The following is a 19,241-nucleotide window of genomic DNA, read 5'->3' as shown; positions in this document are numbered from 1 at the left end:
CCGCCGACCCCCTTCTCAGGCCCCGACTCCGCCCCCGCCGACCCCGGCTTCTTCCTGGACCGCCCGGGTCCCCGCGTCCCCGACGCCCCGCCTTCGCTGAACCCAGAGTCTCCCTTACTTCCCCCTCCCCGCTGACCCCTCGTTTGTCGGCCCGACTGACCCAGTCGCGCGGGCCTTCGGCCCCGCCTTCTCGAAGCGCCACTGTGCCCTCCGCTGACCTCGGCTAGCCTCCCACTTCCACCTCCCCCGCCTGCAGCTGCCCGCCTTCCCCAGCCCCGAAGCCCCGACTCCACTGGACCCTCTGATGTGCCAGTGGCGCCACCCCCTTGGCCGCCCCCGACAGACCCCTGCCCTCTGACCTCTATCCGGCGGCGCCCAGATTCTGGGCGCTCCCTGCTAGGCTCGACTGACGGGTCCCGCCCTTCCCAGGCACTGGCGAGACGCCCACGCTCAGCACCCTGGACTTCTACATGGCCCGGCTGCACGGCGCCATCGAGCGCGACCCCGCCCAGCATGAGAAGCTCATCGTCCGCATCAAGGAGATCCTGGCCCAGGTCGCCAGGTGTGTGCAGGGCAGATCTGCCCTGGTAGCCCAGCCCAGCGGGGATGCCCTGCGTGGGTTCGACCCCAGGCTAGACCTGCCTGACCGCCTTGGCGTGGCGCAAAGTATTGGATTTTGCTCTCGGGTGGGCCAGGAGTCTGTGGGCCCTGCTTGGTGGGCGGGCTGCCAGGATATCACGGGAGGCCCTGGCCCCCAGGGGATCTGCCTGTGGGGGGTTATTCGATGGGCAGCTGATGGCCTGACCACAGGGGGGCGCTGTGGTCAAGCCGCGTACTATATTAACTAGATTGACGATGCTGGGTGGCATCTGCCTGTCCCTCTTGGCTAGTGGAAGCCATTTGGGGGAGCCAGAATTTCTCTAAAGCTTCATGGGTTTTTCTGGATGGATCTCAGACACCCAGATTAGGTGCCATCAATTCCAGACTCCCCACCCAGGATCCATTTGGAGGAACTGAGGGGGTTGCCTTTAGGGCCCCCCAGAATCTGGGTGGGTGCTGAGAGGTGATGGATCCTCCCTCACAAACCTCCTCTCTCCTCTCGCAGTGAGCATCTATGAGGGTGTTGGCCGGCCTGCAGATCCTGAGGAGACCACGCTCTGGTCATGGCCCCTTCCCTACCCCTGCCCACGAAGAAGGGCTGGGGGTTCATCTTGGGGCCAGGCCTGATCCTGCACCTTGGGGGCCCCAGCTCCCCTAAAATTAAATTTCTACAACTTTCTAGCTTTCGACCTCTAGTCCCCAAACCCAGAAAAATCACCACCATGCACAACACCCATTGGACCCCATGGCCGGGGACCCAGCAAGGGCCACTCACCTCACGAGGCTTATCATACACTACAGGGGCGTGGGGATGTCACACAGAGGCAGCCTAGTCCAAGACAAGGGACCCGCAGCAGCTTGCACATCCCTGGCAGGCGTGGCGGCTTGCACACCCACACTAGTTCCCCAGCACTGGCCAGATCCCTGGGACTCCCCGCAGGTGCTCACGTGCACCCACAAACAGGCATGCTGCGGTGAAGTGCTCCCACATGGGGTGGGCCTTTGCCTGCCTGCCTGCACCCTTCTGCAGTGCAGAATGGAGGGACTGACTGGTACTGGCCATCCCACCCTTGTCCAGCCGAGGGTCCCTGCTGAAGGTGGCGCTTTAACCACTGTTCAATCTGGACTTTTTAAATTAAAAAAAAAAAATGAAACTTGAATGTTAAGCTTGAATGTTTGGGGTGCTTTGGGGCAGGAGGGTTCCAGCAGAGGATGTGCTCAGGCCCCCCACATCATCCATTGTTGGGGCCCTAGGCCTGTCTTCCCAGGGCCCTGGCAGTCACACACCCATCTTCCATCTGTCGATCTACCTGTTCTGACGTTTCTCACTGTGTGGCCTCGTGTGTCTGGCTTCTCTCCAAGTGTCGTGGGCTCAGGGTCCCTCCCCTTGGTAGTGTGTCAGAGCTGCCCCCCTTTTTGTGACTGAAGCATGTTCTGGTGTGTGGGTGGGCCCCTCATTTGCGTGGGTACGTTTATCTGCTGATGAGCAATACCCGCTTCCGCCAGATCTGCTGTGAAACCCTGCGTGTGCAGGTTTTCGTTTGAACATTGACATTCAGTTCTTGGGTATATTCCAGGAGCGTAACTTCAGGATCATTCTATGCTTAACTTACAAGGAGGCCCCTCAGAGATGTCTGTGGGTAGTAGACTACTGAGACATCCTAAAAATGTTGGAGAATAATTTGACAAAAACACCAGTGTTGGAGGTTGAATAATGCCCTCACAAGATCTGTGGAAGGCCTAACCTCCAGAACCTCAGAGTGTGACCTTATTTGGAAGTAGGGTCATTGAAGATATAATTAGTTAAGATGAGGTCATCCTGAAGTAGGGTGGGCCCCTAGTCCAGTATGACCGGTGTCCTTATAAGACAGTGGTTTGGACAGAAGACTGGAAGGATGTGAGTTGCCAGGGAAACCAAGAGGTGACAGCCATGCTGGGGACAGGCACGGAGGCCCCTAGCCGGGATGTCAGAGGGAGCAGTCCTGCTGATGAACTGACTACGGATTTCTGCATGATGGCAGGAAATGCATCCCTGTTTTTCAAAGCCCTTCCAGCTGTGGCATTTTGTCAGCCTTCCTGGCCGGTCTTTACTTATTTTTACCACATGCATGTGTCTTCCTAGAAAAGTGAAAATTTGGGGGCTTCCCTTATGGCACAGGGGTTGAGTCTTAGGCTGTCCCTGCTACAGCCTGAGTTCGATCCCCGGCCAGGCAGCTGGTCCACATGGCGCGGCAGACCTCTCCTGTCTCGCCCGAGGCTCCCCTCAGCAATATCCTTCAGTGGACCTGCCTGTTCTGCTCCCCACTCTTCCGGTGAGTCCTCTCACACCCCCCCCACCCCAGTTCTTGTATGCATAAAGAAATAAAAATAAATCTCTAAAGTGTACAGTTCCTTGGTTTCTAGCATTAACTCACAAAGATAGACCACTTCTAATCAGGTTACTCAGCTTCCTCTAACTCCAGAAGCTTCCCTGACTCCCACCCACAATAGCAATCACCCCCAGCCCCTGATCCCAGGGGTTTACTCGAGTTCTGGACCCGCCACGTCTGAGCACCACACCCCCTACTCCCGGCCTCTCACAGTGGCTCTCAAGGTCCATGCACACTTGCAGGTTGTTAAACTCTACATCCACTTCCTTAGAGCGCCCAAACATCTGCACTCACCTTTTCCCGTCAGGGTTTGGTGTCTGAGATTCTTCCCAGGTGGGAGTCCCTTGGTTTTGCTGTCTGGCTAGTTGGTGAGAGTCACGCTACCCATGTTGTATGACAAGGTCCTGATGTGGGTGGGGTAGGGGGAAGTCCTGAAAAGTCAGGATATTCCACAGCTGGTTTCTGCTGGATTCTTTTTGTTTTGTTTATGGCTGTTTCCCAAGAAGTATGTTTGTTTGGGGCTGTTCCCAAGAAGCATAACAATTGTCCAAATATACACTCAATATAAAATCTATAATTACTTGATTGGATTGATTGGTTTAATAACAATAGCATTGTACACGACGGCACAGTACATTATAAAATAATTAATATTCTTCTGCTTGAGAGGGCTGGCACAAATCTACGTCCCGCAACAATGAGAGACAGGTCACGGTCTAAGAATTCTGGGAACCAAAGCCTGCAATAATTTCCTGCCCGGTCCCCAATAAAAGATCTATAGTTTTAAGTAACTATATAGTTTCTATATAGTGAAGTATATAGTAACTATATAGTTTCTATATAATGAAACTAAAGTTTCATTTTAAGTAATAGAGTTATAAATAATAATAATTTTTCCTACTCTTTCCTTTAACTTTCACCTCAACCTCTTTTCACATAGTTTTTTTAGATAAGATTGAAAGGATAATAATCAGTGACCATATAAAGACATTTTCCCCTCATCCTTATGTTAGATATAGAGACGAGGTTGACAGAACAATTGCAGAAATAGTGATTCGTAGAAGCTCCTTTTGTAGATCAAAAAAGGGTTTTTTCCTTAGAGCAGGGAAATGTCAGTGCACTCGGCGTTGGTGTTTTCTGACTCCGAGTTCCTTAGCATTAGGTCCTGCACCTTGAAGGTGTGTGTTCATTGAGGAACTAACAAAATGATTACTTAAGTTGTAATAGCTGACTGATCGCCGTAGAAACCTTTTGTTTATTGATAACTGATCACTACAGGAATATTTTGTTTGATGACTCATCACCATAGGAATATTTGTTTATTAATGACTGGTCATGACAAGAACATTTTGTGCATGACTATCACAGTCTCAGTGAGAGATCAGAAAGTCCTGAGCTGTCTTTAAGAAAAATGTGATGACTGTAATCTGCTTTCTCACACACTGCTGCGATCCCGCCACTTGCTTGTGGCGTATAAAGGCCTGCCGGGACTGTCAGCAGAAGAGCTTTCACCCTGAACAGAAATGAGGTGTCTCCTCACTTTCCTGCCTCGCCCCCTTGTCCTCCTCCCCTTCTCTCCTTTTCTCTCTCTCACCTTCTCCCGCTGGCTGTCCTTTCCTGCCGAAGCCCTCACTACCTCAGCTGAGGCTGGTCTTCAGCAGCTCCTCACTGATGTTCACTGTGAACCTAGATTCATTCCTGCTGGTGCTGTGTCCCTGGGGGACGCCTATCACCACCTCCTGTCTCCAGAACCTTCTGTCGTTTATGTCTTTGGCCTGCGTTCATTCTTTCCCCAAAGCTGTGAACAAGTGCTGTGTGGGCCAGGCGCTGGGCAGGCCAGGGGACACAGCAGGGAACAGAGGCCACACTGTTGCCCTGTGGTTACTATGTGCTAGCTGCGTGAGGAACCTGGGGCGCAGCGGGGGGGGCTGGCATTTCAGAGGGAAGACCAATAGGAACACAAATAAGTCAAATACCTACATGAGATGGTACTAAGTGCTGGAGAGAAGAGGCTGGGAGGAGAGAATGGGAGGTGGTGAGAGCGTGCGGCATTTGAGCAAGGACTCTAGGAGCTGAGGAGAGGGCCGCACCCTGAGTTCCTCAGCACCCCTATTCCCACGCAGCTACCACACAGTAGCCAGTAGCCGCTCGGGTAACATGGGAATCTGGGAGAAGGAGCCAGAGGTGGAGGGACCAGCCCTTGGAGAGGCCCTGGGCGGGCTGGGGAGCTGTGGGACCCTCTTTCCCCAAGAGAGGTGGGAGGCCTGGGGGGCTGTGGGCTGACTGGGGGCTGGACACTGAGTGAGGGCTGGACGAGGCTCAAGCTATACCAGGATGGTCCTGCTTCCCACCTCCAAGTGTAACAAAGAATTTTTTTTTAAAGATTTATTTATTTATTCATACAGAACTGGGGTACAGGCCAGAGATGCGGAGGGTGAGAGGATTCACCAGAGACAGAGTGGGGAGCAGAACAGGCAGATCGACGAAGTACACTCCTGAGGGGAGCAGCGGGCGGGTCAGGAGAGGTCTGCCGCGCCATGTGGTCACCTCCGGGGCAAGCGGGAATCGAACTCATGCTGAAGCGGCTTTAGATTCTCAGTGCTGGGCTTTAACCCGCTGCGCCACCAGGGAGGGCCACAAAGAATTTTTTTAAAAAGATTGATTTCTTTATGCCTGCAGAAGTGGGGTACAGGCCAGAGGGGCAGGGGCAGTGAGAGGAAGCACCAGAGACAGAGTGGGGCGCAGGACAGGCAGAAAGACAAAGTACATTGCTGAGGGGAGCAGCGGGGAGGCAGGAGAGGTCTGTGCGCCCCGTAGGTCACCCCCTGGCTGGGATGGAACTCGCGCTGCTCTGGCTAGTGACAGCTTCATAGTACTGCACGCAGCCCTGGGCCACCGGGAGGGCCCTGTTGCCAACATGGAGCCGAGCAGAGAGGGCCGGCTCAGATACGCTCAGCTGTCCGCCTTCTTGTTAGTGACCCTTGTTATTCCTGGGTCCGCAGTTCAGGCCCCCTTGTGTCGCCAGGTGTCCCCAGGGAGCGCGCAGCTGGGCCTGGCAGGGCGCTGACACCTGGGGCCCGCCCCCCCCCACGTGCCCGTGGTGTCGCCTTCCAGGGCTGCTCGGGTTCCCGGATCCCCTTACCCCCCGCGGCTCGGCTGTCGGGTCCTAGGCCGGGGGAGGGGAAGCTGCAGGAAGCGGTAGATCCGGTGGCGGCGGTGGTCCGGCGGCGGAGCTTCTCCGGGCATGGAGAGCGCAGGGGCCCGCGAGGCCCGGGGGGCCGAGGACCCGCGCCAACCCGCACCCCTTCCCTCGCCCACGGAGACCCGGGCTGAGCCCCCCGCCCCGCCCGCGCCCCGAGTCCGTCCGCGCCTCGTATTCCGCACGCAGCTAGCACACGGTAGCCCCACGGGCAAGATCGAGGGTTTCACTAACGTTCGCGAGCTCTACGCCAAGATCGCCGAGGCCTTCGGGATCGCCCCCACCGAGGTGAGGACCCCGAACCCGGTGACCCAGCCCACCCAGCTGACCCGGCAGGGCAGCGTAAGGAGGGAGCCCGGATCCCTAGACTGGGGGCCCCTGAGTCCCCTATCCCCGCATGGAGCGGACTGGATCACTGCCTCGCAAAGGCCAGTCTCTCAGATCCGGGGGTGTCTGCACCCAGAGGACCCCCCTTTGCATGCCCTGCGCAGAAGATCGACAAGCAGGTCGTAGGGTTAGTGGATCCTTAGATCGTCCAAGAACCTTCAGCACCGACCCAGCTAGGAATGGACCCGCCACCAGGGAGGTGCGGCTGGGGGCTGGGGTTGAGGTGACCCCACAGGTGAGGGAAGTCCAGGTCAGGGCGGGCTGCCGCGTGGCGCCGCGCAGCCTCTAGGGGGCGCCAGCTGGCTCAGGTCTGCTTAAAAAGACGTGGGGCGTTCGTTCCCCAAAGGGTTAAAAGTGGGAGCCTGGGGAGGGCGGAGGGGTTCTCCTCCCGTCCACAGCGGATGTCTCACCTTGCTCCCTTCTTGTGGGAGCCCCAGTCTCCTTTCTGCTCCCCATCCGGTTCTGAGGGTCCCACATCCTCCCACTTCTCTTGGGCTGGTGCAGGGGCCCTTTCTGCCCCTTGGGCTTTGGCCTCCCTCTCCCCTCAGCCCACCACCCTGGTTGCTGGGTGCAGACAGTGGGGATGAGTGAGCGCTGGCTGTCGTTAATTCTGGTTCCCCTCCCCTGGGGACAGATCTTATTCTGCACTCTAAACAGTCATAAAGTGGACATGCAGAAACTCCTGGGAGGCCAGATAGGATTGGAGGATTTTATCTTTGCCCACGTGCGCGGCGAGACCAAGGAGGTGGAGGTCACTAAGACAGAGGACGCTCTGGGACTGACCATCACAGACAACGGGGCCGGCTACGCCTTCATCAAGGTGCCCGTGGGGGGGGCAGGCGGCTTCTGCTGCCTGGTGACTTGGGGCGAATCTGCACCTTCTCTGCTCTGAGAAGGGCCTGGGGGTGGCTGGGGAGCCCTGTGAGTGACTCTGGGTCCCCCGCAGAGGATCAAGGAGGGCAGCATCATTAATAGAATCGAAGCCGTGTGCGTGGGGGACAGCATCGAAGCCATCAACGACCACTCGATTGTGGGCTGCCGTCACTACGAGGTGGCCCGGATGCTCCGGGAGCTGCCCAAGTCGCAGCCCTTCACCCTGCGCCTGGTGCAACCCAAGAGGGCGTTCGGTGAGCCGGACCAGGCTGGGCTGCGGGAGGGAGGCCTGCACAAGTTGTTGCTGGGGGGCCCCCCCTCACCCCGGCCTAGGAGAGGGTGGGGGATGGGGCAGAGTGGAAGTTTCTAGATGCTTTTGATGACATGCCAGGGAGTTTCTGGCATTGCGTCAGTAACAGAGCTGTTATATTAAGCCTGAGCAGGGGAGGAAAGTTTGCGAATGTCAGGACGAAGGAGGATGTGTCCCGGTCTGTTTTGTGACCTGATTTTGAGGCTATAGTCGGTTCTGGAATGATGCTTTTCAAAGAGTCTGTGACTGGCTTGTGGTGACAGGGGCTTGCCCTCCATGAGCGGTCCTCACTGGTGACAGCTGAGGGTGGATGCTTCTTTGCTGTCGGGTAGTGCACCGGAGATGCTGAGCAGCTTTCCCGGCTTCCACCCGACAGGGGCCAGCGACGTCACCAGAAATGTCTAAATGTCATCAGTGTCCCTTGGGGGGGACAAAGTCACCACTCCCCTCCTCCCAGCCAACACACAGGTTGAAAACCTCTGTGCCCGGATAGATGATCCTGTGTAATCTGTGGGAGTTTTAAAAAATAATATATAAGTTTATTTTTTACATCATTTTGTGCCTTTTCCAGCTCAGTGTAATCCCATCACCAAATCACCTGTGTGCCATCACCATAGTTGTGGGAATTTTTTTTTATGAAAAAACTTTCTCGGGAAGGGAGAGTATGTTGATTAACACTCTGGCACAAGCCCCTCTCTTAGCGTGGACTGGGTCGCTGTGGCACTGTGCCAGGGCGGCAGGAGGTTCCAGAGCTGCCCTGGCCCACGGGCGAGAGCGGCCAGGATGGGGGGCACCTATGCTTGGCAGTGGACAAGCGCGCAGAAAAAGCCAGGAAAAAGCCAGCTGCAGAGAGGGAAAGCCAGCTGCAGAGAGGGAAAGCCAGCTGCAGAGAGACGGACCCTGACTGAGAGGAGGGTCAGGGGCTCCTTCAAGAAGAGCCCCGAGAGGGTGGAGACCTGGGTGGGACAGGACTGGGCTGGTGGGCGCCTATTCTGGCCTCCTGGTGAGGTAGGAGGAAGGGGTCTCAAGGCCTTAAGGGTCACGGAAGGTCCCCGCCACCGCCATCAGGGGCTTCTGAAAGGCCCAGAGGCTCGGCGGGCTCAGCCCGCGCCTTCTGGGTGTGTCCTGCCCGGAATGTGTCCTCCCCACGCTCTCACCTCAGACATGATTGGCCAGAGGAGCCGGAGCAGCAAAGGGCCCGGGGACGCCAAAGTGACCAGTGGGCGGGAGACCCTGCGGCTTCGCCCCGGAGGGGCTGCCACGGTGGAGGAAGTGGTGAGTGAGGGGGTACTCTAGGGGTGCCCACGTCTGGAGCTCGCTGCTGACTCGGTGTGGCCTTGGGTAAGAGTCCCTTCTCCAGTCTCAGCGCCCCCCGCCCAGTGGGCACCCCCGAGGCAGGGTGGGAGGGTGCCTGGTGAAGGAAGGTTGGCTCCTGCCGTTCCAACCTGCGCTGGCCTAAGGCGTAGGGAGAAGGAGTGGGGTTGGGGGGGCGCCGGACCCCACGGCCTCTGACCTCCCACTCCCTGTGCTCCCAGCCCAGTGAATTTGAGGAGGAGGCATCCCGGAGGGTGGATGACTTGCTGGAGAGTTACATGGGCATTCGGGACCCAGAGCTGGGTAAGGGGCCAGGGTAAGCTGGGTGGACCCATCCTGGGGGAGGACAGCCCACAGGGTGGGGGCAAGGGTCCCGGGGGAAGCTGGGTCCTGGGGAGTACCCTCACCCACTTTTCCCGCTTGGCCTGCAGCGTCCACCATGGTGGAGACGTCCAAGAGGACAGCGAGCGTCCAGGAGTTTGCGCGTCACTTAGACTCCGTCTTGGGCGAGTTTGCCTTCCCGGACGAGTTTGTGGTGGAAGTGTGGGCCGCCATCGGCGAGGCCAGGGAGGCCTGTGGCTAATCTGTCCTGGAGCTGAATGCAGCCCCAGCCCGGAGCCCAGCCCTCTACCCCAGCTCTCCCGGCGGCTTCCGGAAGCCCAGCTCTGCTCCAGAGCCCAGTTCAGATCTGAGATCCAGGCCTGCCCGCGCACCCAGTCCAGCTCCCAGACCCAGCTCCCTTCTAGAGCTCAGGATACTTCCAAGGCCAAGCTCTCCACTAGGACCGCAGCCAGTTCCGAGTCCCAGCCCAGCTCCCAGCCATCCTCTAGAACCCCAGAAGCCGCTAGGTCCAGCTCCAGAGCCCAGTCCAGCTCCGAGGTCAAGTCTGGTTCTCAAACCCAGCCCGGCTTGGAGACCAAGTCTTGTTCTAAATCTCAGCTCAGAGCGGAGGCCAAGCCCTGCTCTAGAATCCAGGCCAGCTCTGACACTACCTTTATCTCTAGACCCCAACCAGCTGAGACCCAGCTGAGTTCCAGAACCCAGCCCAGTTCCCAAGCCCAGACCTCCCCGAGAGCCCGGGAAAGCTTAAAGGCTAAGCCAAGTGCTGCTATCAAGTCAAGTTCTGGAACCCAGACACGCTCTAGAACCAAGTCCTGCCCTAAACATCAAACTGACTCTGGACTTCAGCACAGCTCCCTGACCTGGCCATCCCTGGGCGCCCCGGCCAGCTCAGGAATGCCAGCTGGTGCTGGAGTCCAAGTGGGATCGGAGCCACAGCCCCGCTACAGAGCTCCAACCAGCTCAGCATCCGAGAGGGACTCACCACCCCAAGCCTGTTCACAAGCCCAGGACAGCTCAGGAGCCCAGGTGCACACTGTGTCCCAGCCCAGCCCCGGCCCCCAACCCTGCTCTGAAATCCGGCTGCCTTCGAGGGCCCTCCCCCACCCCCATCATGGGGCTCAGGCCAGCTCAAGCGATGGTTCTAGCTCAGAATCCGAGCCCACTCCGCCTAGGGCTCGGGCTGCAGCCAGACCTATCCCCAGAGCTCAGACGCAGCCTGAAATGCCAGCCAGCCCTGCAGCAAGGCCTGCCCCTAGAACACAGCCTGGCGCCAGAGTCCAGCTCAGCTCTGGCACCCAGACCAGCACCAAGGATTGGCCAAGTTCTAGAGCTCAGTCCGGGGCAAGCACCCCACCCAGTTCCAGGTCTCAGCTCAATTCCGGAGCACAGACTGACCCTGAAGTCCCCCCCAGCTCCGAGACACTGTCAGCTGCTGTGGCCCAGTTGAGTTCCAGAACCCAGCTGACCTCTGGAATCCTGTCTAGTCCCGGAAACCAGACCCACGCAGCAAAAGAGTTAGGACCTACGACCATGTCTACACTTGAGAGCAGGCTCAGCTCTGAGACCCAGCTGTGCTCAGGGGCTCAGCCCACCTCTGGCACTCAGGTCATCTCGAAAACTATGCCAACTTCTAGATACCAGCTCCCCGTCACAGCCCAGAGTAGCTCTGGTATTGAGTCAGACTCTGGGAGGCAGAGCAGCTCTGGGACCCAGACCAGCACACGAGTCCAGCCCAGCCCTGGCGTCCATCTTAGCTCTAGGACCCAGTCCAGTTCTGAGATCCAGCTTAGCTCTGAGACTCACCCTGACTCGGGGACCCAGACCAGTGTAAGAACTCAGCTCAGCTCTGGAATTCATCTTAGCTCAAGAGTTCAGCCTGCTTCTGGAGCCAAGCCCAGCTCCAGAGTCCAGCTCAGCTCTAAAGATGGATTCCACCTACAGACTCCTGGCTTTAACCTTCGAACCCAAGCTGATCCCGCTCTCCCACGCCAACCTCGGTGGCCGGGTCCTCCACCCACAGCTTCAACCCCTGTCTCCAGCTGGACCTGTGGACCTCAACCCCAGCCCCAAGATCTGCTACATGGAAACCTGACCAGGCCTGGGTCAGCTGGAATCCAGCTAGCTTTCCATCTGGCTCCAGAGCCGCAGGCCCCTGCCACCCCCCAGAAGCCAGCCATTTCTTCCAAGTCCCAGCGTGGCCCCCAGGAGCCCAGTCAGCCCGCCACGTCTGCCACCCCCAGTCCTGTAACCAAGCTGCCCCCCTGTGTTCCCGGCTCCCTGAGCCCCCAGCTCAGGGACCCCGAAGCCCTGGCACTGAGCCAGACTCTGGGAAGCCAAGCGCCTCCCTCCTCCTTCTCAGGAAGGCAGAACCCCGCCCCCACCATGGAGGGCAGCAGCTTGGGGCTGATACAGTTGTGACCCTGCAGCCTCCCAGCCTAGGTCCCCTAGAAGCAGCATGTGGCTTCTCCCCTGCAGTGGGAGGGGGGTGGAAACAGTGGCTTCAGTTTCCTGGGCCTGGCTCTGGAGGTGTAAGCGGATCCCAGGTGAGCGGAGGGGCGTCTGGCCCTCAGCAACATGGGCAGCCCAGCCCCCGGGGATTAAGGGCTTTTGTGCACTGGCAGCTGCTGGTCCTTTGCGGGGAGTGTGGGGGCAGCAAAGGCCAGGGCGGGCACAGGGGTCTGGAGGGCGGACCTGACCGCCCCGCCCCGCACGCCTACTCAGCTCCCCCATGTGCCAGTCACCCATCACGCGCTCAGGGTGCTGGCACAAGCCCCGGCAGCGGAGCTGGGCTCCGGAGCTCGGCGGCCCCCTGTTCCTCATGCTTCACTAAGCACCCACTGGCCCAGACGCTGCTCCAGTTGGTGGGGAGTGGAAGCGCTGCTGACCTAGGAATGGCTTGATGCAAGGCCCGTGTGGAGAGGACACTGGCTAGTGGCTATTCACCCTCTACAGTGGGAAGGGTTTACGGTCCTTGGGGTTGGGGGGGAAGCCCCGTGATCCCACTGTAAGGTGCTTGGTAAACTCAGCAACGGGGGTGGGAGAGGGACCAGTGAGCCCCCACACCCCCCCTACAGCCCAGCCCCCCACTGCTGCCAATTGGACAGCAATCCGACACCCCAAGTGTCAACGATCAGCACAAAGGAAATCCAAGCTGGGAGGAGATATATTTTGGCAAGAAAGGCGGTGTCCTGCCCGTTCACATTCAGTCTTTCCTAGACAGCCTTCTTGGGTTGGGGGGGTCAGTATTTAGAGGTCAGAGTCCCCCACTTCTGGGAGATTGCCAGCAGTTGCTACCTGTGGGCCCCCAAGTCTAATTTCTTCCAGGTATCTTCTTAACACCCCCACATACTCTACCTGGGGTGCTGAGAGTGGGACGGGCTTTCGAAAGGGGAAGATTTGGGGTGTCCTCAGGGCTGATGAAAGACAGCCCACAATCTTGCTTCTTAAAGTCTTTGTCCATCATCCATATCTGGAAATTGAGAACCAGTCGGTGAGGCCATCAGGAAGGAGCAAGTGCTAGTGGGGGACAGGCTGGCAAGGGCGCCCCCGGGGGAGTCGAGGCCGGAGGGGGAGACCCTGCGCCGGAGGCTGAGGCAAGGGCAGAAGCGCTGGATGACCGCCCGGCGAAACAGGATGTACACCCAGGGGTCCAGGATCTGGTTCCAGGTGGCCAGGCGCAGGTAGATGAGCAGCTGCTGTGCCGTGGGCTCATGGGCGGGCGGACTTCGCAGCACCGTCTGGATGATGAAGATCTGTGGGGACCCAGAGCCTTAGATGGGCGCCGGGCCGGGCACCCCTCCACCAGCCCCAGCGCGGACGCCCGCAGCTCCTGAGACCCACTGCCACGTCCGCATCACTTCGCTGTGCGACCTCAGGAGAGCTGGCTGACCTCCCGGAACCCTAGGTGGTGTTTCCTGCTTTGTCCTGGGCGTCATTAAGTAGGGTGGAAAGGGCCTCCCTGGCGGCGCAGTGGGCTAAAGCGCAGTGTCCTGTTGCAGCCCCGGCAGCACGAGTTCAGTCCCCGGCCAGGGGTGACCCCCAGGGCGCGGCAGACCTCTCCTGACCCGCCCGCTGCCCCCCTCAGCAGTGGACTTCAGTGGATCTGCCTGTTCTGCTCCCCGCTCTGTCTCTGGTGAATTCTCTCACCCCCCCACACCTCCGGCCTGTACCCCAGTTCTGTATGTATAAATAAATAAATCTTAAAAAAAAAATATATATATATAGGTGGAAAAGACTTGCAGGTGTCAGATGTTACTGTCATTGTTATCACTGTATTAAGCATTTCAGATTTCAGCAAAGTTTAATATAATCATATAGTAGATGACACTTAATAATTTAATTATATACTATAACTATATGCATATACAATTCATATTGTATACCATAAATATTTAAACTTTTATATTAAACTTGCTCTCCAGCTTATAAATATTTAGTAAAGTTTTATATTTTATAAACATTATGACCAACATGCTGAATAATACCCGTAGTAAGTTGTTCTAATGCATTTATTAAATATTGGATTTATATTTAATATTGGATGAGTAATATATTATTTACAAATTCTTTTATAGTATATCATAATGACTTCTTTAATAATTAATAGAATTGTTAGTTATCATGTGTGAAATTATATATATTATAATTACATATATAATTATATATATACTATACTACATATGGGTATTGTCTTTTCAATTATAATTGTGTTTAATATAATTGTAACTAATTACATTCAATGTCATATATTAAAATCCTATTATATGAAAATGAAGTACTGCGTTAAGATGTCTCCTGAGCCCCCTTCTGTGCTGGGCCCCCCGGGGACAGCGTCGGGCCGGGACAGGCCTCAGGGCCTCTGCACGGGCTGCCCCCAATGCCTGCACTGCAGGGCTCAGCTGGGCACTGACCGGGCGCTGACGGGCGCTGCGCTGGGGTGGGGCAGCAGAGCTGTGATGAGGGTGCGTGGGCAATGCCGGGGGCCAGCGGCAGCCTGGCCCGGCCTGGGGGCTCCCCACTGCCCGGAAGGGTGTCCCTGGGCCTGTCTTCTGCTGGGAGTCAGGGAACGCATATAGCACGGGCCAAGTGTGCCCTCCACCAGTTTCCGTTTTGATGCCTTTAGTTTTGCTGTTTTACTATTTTTTTTTAAAAAGACTTATTTATTCATACAGAACTGGGGTACAGGCCAGAGATGCGAAGGGTGAGAGGATTCACCAGAGACAGAGCGGGGAGCAGAACAGACAGATGGAGGAAGTCCACTGCTGAGGGCGCAGCGGGCGGGTCAGGAGAGGTCTGCCGCGCCCTGTGGTCACCTCCGGGGCAGGCGGGGATCGAACTCATGCGGAAGTGGCTTTAGCTTCTCAGTGCTGTGCTTTAACCCGCTGCGCCACAAGGGAGGGCCCCTGTTTTACTATTTTTATACGTGAAAATGGTTGTAGAAATAATGGAGAGGGCATAAATCCTGAAAGTGAAATTCAGATTTCAGTAGCCATAAATAAAGTTCTGTTAGGGCCAGACACACCCATTGTAGCTTTTTGCTCTGCAGTTGTGGCAAAGACTTTTAAATATTTACTTTATGGCCTGATAAGAGAAAGTTTGTGCACAGAGGAGCCTCAAAACGTTCAGTGTTCGATGATTGCACGGGGCAGCATCCTGTTTTTGTCAAGCCAGTAGGCTCTTGGGCTTCCAAGCGCCAACTGCCATGATTTGGAGGGCAGGTGGGGCCCATTTTGGGCACTCCAAGGCTGGAGGAGACGCGAGGCGGGCAGGCTGGAAGTGTGTCTGTGCCTGGTGTGCATGCGGGGTTGGGGGGGGGGCATTGACGGGGCTAAGCTTCCCTACCGGGAGGCAGCCAGGTACCAGCGCCTTGGGTCGGTCCCCGCTGCAGGCTGGGTCCCAGGGGAGTGGCAGTTACAGGATGGTGCTTCTGAGAAAAATGCTCCTGCACTGTCCCGGGGTGTCCCCCCAAACCTAGTTCTTGCATTGGGGATGCAAGAACATGTCTATATCATCATCATCACATCGTCACCATCATGGCCATCATCATCACGGTCGTCACCATCATCACCTGGCAGCCACTAGAGGGCGCATTGAGGACATGAGTCAGGTTCCCACAACCCTCCAGGGCCCCCACCTTCCTTAGGGCAAAGTCTAAGGCCTTCCTGAGGCCCACTGGGCCCATCATGGCCCCCCACGCCCTTCTTGCTCTCCACCCCTCCCCCTCACTCATCTGCTTCAGCACATGGGCCTTCTGCTCCTCCCACACACACTCCAGGCACAGTCCTACCTCAGGGCCTTTGCACGGCTGCTCCCTCTGCCTGGATTGCTGATCTCTGCATGCTTCACCCCTCACTTCCTCCACATCTTTGCTGAATATCCTCTCTCTCTCTTTAAAAGATTTACTTATTTATGCGCACAGAACTGGGACACAGGCCAGAAGTGCGGGGTGGTGGGGGGGGGCAGATGAGAAGATTCACCAGAGACAGAGCGGGGAGCAGAACAGGCAGATCGACGAAGTCCACTGCTGAAGGGAGCAGCGGGGAGACAGGAGAGGTCTGCTGAGCCCTGTGGGTCAGGTCCCTGGCTCGGGATGGAACTTGCGGTGAAGTAGCCACGGCTACTTCACGGTGCTGTGCTTTTAACCTGCGCCACCAGGGAGGGCCCAGATGTCCTCTCTTTTGACAGTCCCTGATTGGGAGCTTCCCCAGTGTCCTCTGGAACATCAAGATTGGGTCCTGGTTTGCCCTAAACCACTGGAGTTGGAGCTTTAAAGGAACAACAGGAGTTTGATAGACAAAATGGAGAAGACATCTGCCTAGAATCAGTGACTGATTAACTGATTCCTGAGTCTCCTTTGGGGGAAACTTTTTCTTAAAGAGACACATAGTAGGCCCTCCCTGGTGGCGCGTCGGGTAAAGCACAGCACTAGGAAGCTAAACCACTTCTGCATGAGTTTGATCCCCGCCTGCCCCGGAGGTGACCACGCAGACCTCTCCTGACCCGCCCGCTGCTCCCCTCAGCAGTGTACTTCGTCGATCTGCCTGTTCTGCTCCCCACTCTGTCTCTGGTGAAGCCTCTCACCACCCCTGAGCCTCTGGCCTGTACCCCAGTTCTGTATGCACAAATAAATAAGTCTTAAAAAAAAAAAAGAGACACGTAGATATTTTAGATATTTTAAGTAGTTCATCATAACTGCTCAACACTCCCCGGTAGCGTGAAAGCTACATTTAGGTGTGGTTTTTATCTAGATGAGGAAATGTGAATGTAAGTCATTTTCTCATGTCACAAAGTATTATGCTTCTCTCTCTTCTCCAACCGTTTATACATGTTAAAACATTCTCAGCAAAACATTCTCAGGTAAACCCAAATCTGCAGCCTTCCCACCCCAGGGTTTTCGTTTCTGGGGTAGCATTCTTACTTTCTAGCATCTGGCATTTCCTCTACCTGTTGACTGTATTTAATTTCTGTGTCCCCCACTGCCTCGGAGTTCCAGGAAGTGAAATACGTGTGTCAATTTTGTTCTCCTGCTGTGTCCTCAGAGTCAAGACTGGCTCTGGAACACAGCAGTCGTGGAAGGAACACATGAACACATGAGTTCATCTCTTTCTCACAACTATGCCGAGACATGACTTTTGAAATCCCTGTGATCAGAGGCCTCCCTGGTGGAGCAAGGGGTTGAAGCATGATGAAGCTGTCTGTGGCCACCACAGCACGAGTTCTACCCTGGCCAGGGAGGGACCCTCCTGTCTCCCCGCTGCCCCCCTCAGCAGTGGACTTCATCCATCTGCCTGTTCTGCTCCCCACTCTGTCTCTGGTGAAGCCTCTCACCTGCCCCCACCTCCTCATACCTCTTGACTACACCCTAGCTCTTGTATGAATAAATAATGAAAAAAAAAAATCCCTGCCATCAGAGAGGATAGCGTGGAGGCGGGAAGCGCGTTGAAGTGATAACAAGAAGACCTTGTTGGACACGGATAGTGAATGAAGTGTTCAATTCCACACTCATCCTGACCCAATCAAAAGGGAAAAAATAAACACACCAGGTGCCCTTTATTCAGGGACGATCTGGGCAGGGGCAGGGGTCCAGTCCAGGCAGACTAAGAATACTGGCATTCAGGAAATATTTAATAAGTCAGTGATCCTACCTAGAATGCCTTCACTGGTTTTGGCAAACTCCTATTCATCCTGCAACGCCTCAGCTTCCATGCCCCTCCCCTAGAAAGGCTTCCGATGCCCAGGTGGAGGCTTGGTGTCCACTTCTGAACATCTATTCCTAGGCCGCCTCTGCCTCAGCCCGGAAGCCAGTACTGGGGCTTGTGTTGCCCATGAACTCTTGAAGGAAGGGCACTTGAACACTTAGGCGTCTGCCCACCTTACGAGAACCGTCATATTTAAACGCATCCTGGGCCAACTAAGAACCAGTTTCAAGGGTGGAAGGGGTCAGACCCTTGCGGGTCACTCACCAGCAACGGCATCCAGCAGATGCTGGCCACCACCATGATGCCCGTGAGCTGAGCCATCATCTCCACCTCGCAGTCCCGTGGGCGCTGCTGGGCGGCCTCCTGCCCGTGGTAGACGTGACACAGGGTGGCCACGCTGATGGTGTTGAGCAGGAAGGACAGCCCTACCGAGATGCTGCCCAGGAATGCAAACAGCAGCCCGAAGACCATGTCTCCCGACTCGGGGCCGAGCGTGAGGAAGCACCAGGAGCCGGGGTACTGCAGGGTGTAGCGGCCGACACCCAGCAGCGGCAGCAGGCCCAGCGCCAGGGCCACAGTCCACACCAGCCCCACCATGACCCAGGCCCGGCGCCGCGAGCTGGTCGCGGGGAACGAGAAGGGCCGGGTGATGCCCAGGTAGCGCTCCAAGGCCATGGTGGCTCCTAACAGGAGCGGGGACAGGCCGAAGAACACCATGACGACGCCCATGAAGCGGCAGAGGTGGCAGCTGGGGTCCACGGCTTGCCACTCGAAGAGCACCGCGTGCTGGGTCACCACGATGGCCCCGGTGACCAGCAGCCCCAGGAAGTCCGTGATGACCAGGCCACAGAGGAACGTGAGGAAGGAGGAGCGTGTGAGCGAGCCGCCCGACCGCGCTCTGGCCAGCACGCTCAGGGCCAGCAGGTTGGAGGCCAGGCCCACCAGGGAGAAGGAGGCGGAGAACCAGGGCGAGGCGATGAGGCGCCGATCCTCCGGCGTGACATTCATGGGCGGGAAGCAGGGCCCCAGGGCGCTGCCATTGGGCCACATGGCTCTCACAGCCGGACGGTCAGCGCCCCATGGGGGGCTGCAGGCGGCGGGCGGAGAGCTCAGGTGCACCTGCAGTGGGAGTGCGGAGAGGAGGCTGGCCGCGTTGGTTCTGCCCTTTGGCCCGCTGGCCCCGCCCAGCACCACCTCAGGGCCCAGCAAACTCTTCTCCCCCAGGAAGCCGCTGCTGGTCACTCACTTAGCCCGCAGAAGTGGCGCCTCACGGCCTCCGCTGCGTCCCGCCCTGAGCCAGCGGCTGTGTCTGCTCTGAGCCCCGGAGGACGCAGAGAACTGTTCGCTGAGACGCCGGGGCAAGAAGCCGTTGGCAGCCCAGCGCCGGGGTGTGGCCCCGGGCAAGGACTTCTACCCTCTGATCTTTGGTCCTCCTTGTCCGGCCCCCAGTGGCTACAGATGGCAGGCTCCTGTCATCTCCGTCACCAAGGCAGGCGGGCCAGTGTGGGAGGGCAGATGGCGGCCGGGGCCCGCGGCCTGCGCCAAGGTCAGCCCCAGAAGCCACGTTGCTTGTAAATTGTGCGGGTGGGACGGGGCAGAGCCCATCGGTGTTTGGGGATCCCAAGAGGGGGACGTGTGTATCCTTCACA

At 57.1% G+C, this 19,241-nt stretch overlaps 3 protein-coding genes across 3 annotated transcripts in view; 2 read left to right on the top strand and 1 right to left on the bottom strand.

The window, feature by feature from the left end:
• Positions 1 to 1,735, top strand: part of HMG20B (high mobility group 20B) — a 5,557-nt gene extending 3,822 nt beyond the window's left edge. Inside the window, 2 exon segments of the mRNA XM_012729343.1 lie at positions 385 to 562; positions 1,106 to 1,735. Of these exon segments, the coding sequence (XP_012584797.1) occupies positions 385 to 562; positions 1,106 to 1,118 (191 nt within the window). The 3' untranslated portion in view covers positions 1,119 to 1,735.
• A 4,478-nt stretch (positions 1,736 to 6,213) lies between these two features.
• On the top strand, positions 6,214 to 9,635 carry GIPC3 (GIPC PDZ domain containing family, member 3). Its single transcript, XM_004689349.1, has 6 exons — positions 6,214 to 6,456; positions 7,190 to 7,375; positions 7,502 to 7,682; positions 8,901 to 9,013; positions 9,274 to 9,355; positions 9,484 to 9,635. Exons 1-6 carry the CDS (start codon positions 6,214 to 6,216, stop codon positions 9,633 to 9,635), a joined length of 957 nt encoding a protein of 318 aa, XP_004689406.1.
• Positions 9,636 to 12,837: 3,202 nt separating this feature from the next.
• On the bottom strand, positions 12,838 to 18,642 carry TBXA2R (thromboxane A2 receptor). The gene is made up of 2 exons (XM_004688896.1): positions 17,857 to 18,642; positions 12,838 to 13,146 (listed from the first exon to the last, which is right to left on the bottom strand). Exons 1-2 carry the CDS (start codon positions 18,640 to 18,642, stop codon positions 12,838 to 12,840), a joined length of 1,095 nt encoding a protein of 364 aa, XP_004688953.1.
• Positions 18,643 to 19,241: the final 599 nt, after the last annotated feature.

The sequence above is a fragment of the Condylura cristata genome, unplaced genomic scaffold (genome assembly GCF_000260355.1).
Source record: "Condylura cristata isolate star-nosed mole 26May11 unplaced genomic scaffold, ConCri1.0 scaffold00025, whole genome shotgun sequence".
Lineage (NCBI taxonomy): Eukaryota > Metazoa > Chordata > Mammalia > Eulipotyphla > Talpidae > Condylura > Condylura cristata.
This window is presented reverse-complemented; position numbering and strand designations above follow the sequence as displayed.